General features: G+C 36.3%; 2 protein-coding genes across 2 annotated transcripts; both read left to right on the plus strand.

Annotated features, from left to right (window-relative positions):
- The first annotated feature begins 3,071 nt into the window (after positions 1–3,071).
- LOC106297238 lies at positions 3,072–3,794 on the plus strand. Its single transcript, XM_013733517.1, has one exon. It carries the CDS (start codon positions 3,072–3,074, stop codon positions 3,792–3,794), a length of 723 nt encoding a protein of 240 aa, XP_013588971.1.
- A 624-nt stretch (positions 3,795–4,418) lies between these two features.
- LOC106297239 (protein PLANT CADMIUM RESISTANCE 6) lies at positions 4,419–5,539 on the plus strand. The gene is made up of 4 exons (XM_013733518.1): positions 4,419–4,494; positions 4,646–4,717; positions 5,016–5,228; positions 5,454–5,539. The coding sequence occupies exons 1-4, from the start codon at positions 4,419–4,421 to the stop codon at positions 5,537–5,539; spliced, it is 447 nt and encodes a 148-aa protein (XP_013588972.1).
- Positions 5,540–8,320: the final 2,781 nt, after the last annotated feature.

Genomic DNA, 8,320 nt, shown 5'->3' on the forward strand with positions numbered 1-8,320 from the left:
CCAAACAATCAAAACACCAAAAACTAGAATCTTAAAAAAGATGAATCATTAATGATCACCTCTCTTTTTGTCTAATCTTACAAATAAACTTCAAAACAAATATACTAAACCAATCAATTCAACTAAAACTCAATGACACATACATTGAGCCAACTAAACAAATATAAACTACACGGCCAGCTATTTAACAATTTACAAACTTACTTTCGCAGATGCTTACGAAGAAGACGAAGACAACAACCAAGATCAGTGAAATTACCTAAACAAAAAACAGAGTAAGTTACAAACTCTAATAAATACAACTAACAATGATTTTTGTTTACATATTACCCATCAAATAAAAGAGAAACAAACACAACCACACCAAGAGATACAAGAGACAATCCCAACATACGCAAAGGCGACAACAACATCTCCACCTGCTCACTCCTCTTGTCTTATGAAAATAGCTTACATGCTCAATGTCAACAGGCCAATGCTATTGTCTTCTTATGAGAAATACATATATTCGTTTTAAACCCATTAAGACTCAAATACTAATTGTCACTCATTTTATAGTTATTTCTACAAGTCTTCATGTATTTGTTTTAAAGTTGCGGTAAAAGCAACAAGTTTAAAAAAAAAACATATAACCAACATAATAAGAATAAAAAAAATTATTACTTAATACACACAACTTACACAACTAAACTAGAGAAAAAATATCCAGAAACAAAATGTATTCTCAACAACCTTAATATAATTTATGTAATCTCAACAATACAAGTAACAAATTAAAAAGACAAACAAACAATAAATCTCACTGACACAACAAGTAACACCACAAGCTATATCAATCACATTACTAACCCATTTTAGTTTTTCATGAGTGGAGAACAGTACATACACAATTCATCATCACAATTCTAATCCTATAACAATAAAAAAACTTGAAAAACAATGATCAACCCAAAACGCAAAATTCACGGCTACAATAAGCGTAAAAAATATTGAGATGAAATAAGAACTATATCCACAACTCCGCATGTGCGTGTATTGAAGCGAATCCCTTAAAACTACATTTTTGTTTGGTGCTGTTTTCCTCCAAATTGAAGTATAGTTTAGTTTGTGATGCTAGATAAAGATAATAAAAATTGATTCATTGCTGCGAATATTGGTATCCACTTCAATCTGTCTAAAAGATATTCCCAAGCTATTTATATACAAGCATGCTTCTTTAGGCAAGAATAACGCCTATATCCGTACATTACTGATTAGAATAATTCTCTCATTACTAATATTTCTTTTGCAAAACGATTACTCATTGGCTCCAGGTGGGGAATGGTAATAATAGACACTTCCATAACGCAGCAAAAGCTCGAGAAATTAGAAATGCTATTCGAGAGATACAAAGGGGAGATAGGTCTATGGCAGACACTCAGGAAGACATCAAGATAGAAGCTGTGAACTATTTCAATAGCTTCTTATCTCATGAGATTCCAGATTATCAGGTTTATCGGTGGAGACCTTAAAAGAGATCCTGAATTTTGAATGTGAGGAGAGGGACCAGACTATGTTAATGAAGGATGTCACTGCAGAGGAGATTAAAACAGTGATATTCAAGATGGCACGTAACAAGTCACCAGGTCCTGATGGCTACACATGCGAGTTCTACAAGACAGCATGGCCAATAGTGGGTAATGAAGTTGTAGTCGCAGTAACTTCTTTCTTTGAGTATGGTTTCTTGCCAAAGGGAGTTAACTCCATTGGCTTTGATCCCCATGATAGACGAAGCCATCTGTTTCAAAGATTATCGGTCTATCTCATGCTGTAATGTGCTGTATAAAGTTATCTCCAAACTGCTGGCAAACCGGCTGAAGAAAGTCCTTCCGAAATTTATTTCCCCAAGTCAATCCGCCTTTGTGAAAGACAGACTGCTAATGGAGAATGTTCTCCTAGCATTACAACTGGTCAAGAATTATCACAAGGATTCTGTGTCATCTCGCTGCGCGCTTAAGATCGACATATCCAAGGCTTTCGATACAGTGCAATGGCCTTTTCTGTTGGGAACATTAAAGGCTCTGGGGTTTCCGATTAAATTCATTACTTGGATTGAAAAGTGTATCACTTTGGCCTCATTTTCAGTTCAAGTTAATGGCGAACTAGCTGGCTATTTCAATAGTAAGCGAGGGCTTCGACAAGGCTGTTCTTTGTCACCGTACTTGTTTGTTATATGTATGCAAGTACTATCTCGTATGCTGGATCAAGCAGCCATATCGCGACAGTTCGGGTTTCATCCCTACTTCCAAGGCTTGAAGCTCACTCACTTATGTGTTGCGGATAATGTACTTGTATTCTCGGATGGTAAGAAGCGATCAGTAGAAGGCATGCTCGAGGTTTTCAAGCGGTTCGCAGAATTCTCAGGTCTGAACATAAGCATGGAGAAATCAACTCTCTACCTTGCTGGAGTTAAAGATACCAAGAGAGATGCAATTCTTGAGCATTTCTCATTTGCGGCAGGTACTTTACCAGTACGTTACCTCGGTCTGCCGTTAATGACGAAACAAATGACTGTAGCTGACTATACTCCACTTATTGAGAAGGTGAGATCTCAGATCAGTTCCTGGAACAACAGATTTTTATCATTTGCAGGAAGGGTGCAGCTGATAGGCTCTGTAATTCACAGTCTAACAAATTTTTGGATCTCTGCTTTTCGCTTGCCAAAAAAGTGTATCGAGGAAATAGATCGTCTATGTTCTGCGTTTCTTTGGTCAGGTCCTGAGTTGAATGCAAAGAAGGCGAAAGTAACATGGAAAGATTGTTGCCTACCGAGAGATGAAAGTGGCTTGGGTTTGAAATCCATTGCTGAGGCAAACAAAGTTTCAAGTTTAAAACTTATCTGGAAGCTCATTTCTTCTCCGTCATCTTTATGGGTAAAATGGGTCAATAGATACTTGATAAGAAAGGGGTCCCTCTGGTCGGTAAAAGAGAGCTGCACGCTAGGATCATGGATATGGAAGACTGTTAAAGTATCGAAATATTGCGAAGGATTTCTCCAAAGCTGAGATCAAAAATGGTGAAACTACATCGTTATGGTTTGCGTTTGGACTCAATATGGAAGATTATTTGATCTCACTGGCAGTAAAAGATGCATTGATCTGGGAATAAGAGTGGATGCAACGGTTGATTTAGTTGTCAAAACGCATCGACGACGAAGACACCGAGTGGCGGTGCTTAATGACATCGAGAATCAGATACAGAACATGAAAGAGAGAGGACTAACGGGTAGGGATGATGTTAAGTTATGGAAAAGAGGAGACAAGTACACATCGACTTTCAGCTCCAAGGAAACTTGGAAACTATCAAGAGTACCTCAACAGAAAGTGAATTGGAGCTCTGGGATCTGGTTCTCTTTCAACACGCCTAAATACTCTTTCATAGCTTGGCTTGCAACTCTCAACAGACTTGCAACTGGTGACAGAATTCAGAAGTGGAACACTCAACATCCTAGCTCCTGGGTGTTCTGTAATGACCCCTTGGAGTCAAGAAATCATCTTTTCTTTGCTTGCAAGTTCTCAGAGGAAGTTTGGAAAGGTTTAACACAGAATCTACTATCTGCGCGCTACACTAATCAGTGGGAAGAAATTCTGCAACTCCTCCTTGTTCAAAACAGAGACAAGACTGAAACATTTCTTGTGAGATATGTGTTTCAAGCTACTTTATATGCCTTATGGAGGGAACGTAACCAGATCACATGGAGAAACACCGAAGACACCGGGACACCTAATTCAAATGGTGGACAAAAATGTGCGTAACCGACTCTCTTCCATCCGTTACCAGGCACATACGGGTGGCCTAGCCTTCTGATTTGGAACACGATAGCTTCTTAAATTCTAGTTTTGATCTTATGAAAAAATCAATCCCAATGTAACACAAAGTGTAAAACAGTTTTTTTGTTTGAATTAATTTAACATTCTTTCAAAAAAAACGATTACTCATTAATAAACCAAGTTATAATAATCTTAATTAATATAATCCTGGAGGTCGAAATCAGATATGGTTTTTATTGGACGCATACGACTAGGCGACAGATTTACTTGAAAGCTCTTTAGTAAACATTTACAAACTGAAATATTAATTATAACGAATTACTTTTATATGTATTATTGTCATGTTGTATGATAGAAAAAGTGCAAAATGTCAAAACAAAAGTGGAAGATGTAAAGAAATTTTCAAACTAATTCAAGTTGTATGGAATCTATCGCTATAAATCAAACCTCCATTCAAGTGTTTTATCACAATGAAGAAGAAAAACTAACCTTCATTCACAAACCCTAATCACTTATCTTCGGTTACAAATGGGTCGACCACCCCAAAATCCTGCAGTGTCTCATGCACAACCCGCACCCGGACCAATTGGAATACCAAGTCAACTACCAATGACCGGAGCGGCCAGCAACCAACCATCAAAATGGACTTCAGAACTTTTTGATTGCATGAACGATGGAGAAAATGGTTAGAAGTTTCAAAAAATTATTTAAACCTAGACATTGAGTATTTGATTTCAGTCCATTAGTTTTTCTTATAAAGGTTCTTATATATTATTGTTCCACTGTTAAAACTTAAATATATGATTTTTGTTGCCTTTGATGTGATTTCGAATCAGCTCTCATAACATGTTTCTTCCCGTTCATCACATTCGGACAGATTGCGGAGGTTATCGATGAAGGCGCAAGCAGTAAGTTATACATATGTCAACGAACCGGAACATGTGTATCATCAATGTAGCATGGATTAATATAGATAAACGAGATTGTGAAATTAGGGAGTCAGCATTTTAATAATCACAAATAATTTATAAATCGCCATTTATGTTTAATTCATTGTAATGTCGCACAAAAATGGGATTTATCATTCCGGAACATTTGGAGACTTAATAACAATCGTGTCATTTTGTTTTGCATATTTTCATTTTCACGATTATGTGATTTTATGTCATTATCAATCTTATATTCTTATATAATATATATGCACAGGTTGTGGTACGAGTGGAATCTTGTATGGAGTGATATGCTGTCTATTAGGGATACCATGTGTTTACTCATGCACATTCCGGACCAAACTCCGAAGCAAATACGGGCTACCGGATGCTCCAGCTCCAGATTGGATCACTCATTGCTTCTGTGAATATTGTGCACTTTGCCAAGAATATCGTGAGCTCAAGAACCGTGGTCTTGATCCCGCCATTGGTATAGCTCTTCTTTCTGAAATAGTCTAACTTAAAAATATTTTGTATTTGGAGTAGGCAACGTGATAGCTAGTCTACTATGTATCACTAAATGAGTTTTCTCTGAATCTGACTGGATATGGTATATCAAAAAGAAAGAAAAAAAAAATTCTTATTAATAGTAGTAATTGCTTTTTGTTTGCTTGTTAACATTTCGCTCATTTAGTTAATATCTTGGCGTAATTAGGATGGAATGGTAATGTGCAAAGGCAGAGAATGGGTCAACAACAGGAGATGATGGCTCCTCCCATGGGTCAACGGATGATGGGTTGACTTGGATGTTGTTGTTTTTTCTTTTTTTGTCAACTTGTTGTTTTTTCTTAAACATTATTATTCTCTAATAATGTATCAATTTGTGTATTTTTTCTTTCTTTCTGCGTGCTCTTTTTTTTTAAAATTTAACGACCAAAAATAAATGTCAACCAGGCTTCGTCTTCGTGAATGGACATACAACGTTTATATTCCCGGCTACAATTTATAATATACACTTTGAACACAACAACCCATTACTAAGACATTAACCCTTTTTTAAAAAAAAAAGAGACATAAACTTATGTGAGTGTATTTCGAATCTCTCCTATGGAAAAGAATGCCATAGTTTAACTTGCTAATAGGCTGTGACATCCGCTCATTCTGTCTATTGGTTCCATTTCATACGATGGTTGGTGCATTATTTCAGAATATTTAAAATATTTGTTTACTAGTCTTATAATTATTTTATGATTTTTTTGTATGTTTAGTCTCACTCACGTAATATCATGAACTACTTAATATATTGTACATCATTCTATTACCCCAGTTCAGCATGCTTAACCATATAGTTCTTTCTGATTAAAATAAATGCACTTTGATACTATAGCTAGGTAAACAAATCTATACCAAAAATCGAGATGTTACAATGTATCACACTCACAAAGCATATCTTCCTCATTGCACACTAAGACTATCTCATCCATGTTTTGGTGAAATCTCATGACTCTACATTCATCTAGACCTGATTTTGATACCACTTATAACCCTCCAATCCTCATGTCTAATGGGCTCTCATGTCTGTGCCCTTAATCCTTGGACTCATTCCATGTGACTCACTGTTGGTGTATTAATTTTGAAAACTAGAAAAACATTTATTTATTAACCCTACAATCACTATGTAATTTTTACACATGCTTTAACCTTACTTAGAAAATATCATGAATCACTTTTCAGATATGTCATTTATCATTTTATTACTCCAGTTTAAATATATGCTTAATTAGAAAAACAATTTGTAGACAAACAACCAAAATGATAACTACACTTTTGTAACATAGTAACCAGATCAAAATTTTAAATATTTTACATGGAAATGTTACAGTTTCTTTGCCAAAACATATTGTGAGGACCAAATAGTAAGGACTACCTGTCAAACCAAACCCTTGGATGTAACATATATATTTATCTTGTTTTGAAACTAGTTATAAGTTGGAGAATCCTAATTAAACTCGTCTCTTTGCCTAAAATGTGAACGTGATCAACTTTGGAGGTTCAATGGGGATTATGCAAAAAAATATAGACCTCAAGAGGCATATAAAAGAAAAATGAGACCTCGAAAGGAAACAATAATGTCAGAAACAAGACGAGAACTTAAACAAACGAAGTTTAGTTTGATTTGGCTTACTAGTTTGATCTCGCCGGAAATTCTCAATCACGGTGTTTCTGACAAGTCTTACCAAGGAGATGTAGAGGGAGAAGCTATAGGAACAGAAGTGATGGAGGTTCGGTGACTTACGGTGGAGGAGAAGAAGATCACTATAAGAAATTCTGTTTTTAGCTACGAAAAATGTTGTGGCTACGACTAATTTTCGTGGCTATTTAACACTTAGCTACAAATCGCCACAAAAAAAATTTGATGACAATCGGATAAACGTTGCTATTTGTGTGCTGTACTTCTACGACTTAACCACAAACAATTTTGTGGCCAATAGCTATAAATAGCGCTAACTCCGGTTCGTCGCAATTTTTGCTACAAAAAAGTCACATTTTAAACCGTAGAAAATATTCTACAAATAGCTACAAAACTAATTGCGGATATGATACGCAAATAGCCACAATAATTTTGTGGTTTTATTAGCCACAACTCGTGGCACTTTAAAATCGTGGCCTTTTCTACAAATATCAACAAAACGTCTTGTGGAAATTTAGACACAAACAACCATAGTTGTTTGTATGTGTGATTTACATGTGCTTTCTGTGGTTTTATTATTTATTTTAGTGACCCATATAAGTATTTAGACACAAATAACCACAGTTGTTAGTTTACATGTGCAATGTGTTATAACAACAGTACCGTGAGAATGGATTCACAACTTATGCTAATCTGATCTCTTGTCTCTTGCTCGCTGAGCAGAACAATGAATTGTTGATGAGAAACAGTGAATTGAGACTTCCTGGAACAAACCCATTACCTTAGGCACATGCGACCGTAGAAGCTAAGAAAGAGTCCCCTCCTGGAACAAACCCCTTACCTGAGGCACATGCGACCGTAGAGGCTAAGAAAGAGTCGAACCATGTCCAGAGTGATAGCCAACACAACTGTGGTCGTGGAAAATGGCATGGACGTGGTGGTCGAGACCGAAACTCGTTTGGTCGAGGCCAAGACAACTCATATGGCTGTGGCTCCTATGGAGGCCGTGGACATGGCCGAGGCCGTGATACATCTTTCAAGCCACAAAATTCGACCAAATCCGTGTGCCATAGATGTGGTATGGATAATCATTGGGCAAAGACATGTAGGACTCCCAAACATCTCGTTGACCTCTACCAAGAGAGTTTGAAAGGGAAGAATCATGAAGCTCATATGACTTATCAAGATGGTGAAGATGATTTCAATAATGAACGAGTCGATCTTATGGATTATGAAACTTCAGATTGTTTAAAAGAATGAAGTTGAATTCGACATCTATGTTTTCGTGTTCTTTGCTTTATGTTTTCTATGTTTTGATTGCTTTGAGCTTATTTTATTAATGAATGAAAGTTTTTATATGAAGTCTCTAAAGTATCATTCCGGGTATAGCC

The sequence above is a fragment of the Brassica oleracea genome, chromosome C6 (genome assembly GCF_000695525.1).
Source record: "Brassica oleracea var. oleracea cultivar TO1000 chromosome C6, BOL, whole genome shotgun sequence".
NCBI classification, from domain to species: Eukaryota; Viridiplantae; Streptophyta; class Magnoliopsida; order Brassicales; family Brassicaceae; genus Brassica; species Brassica oleracea.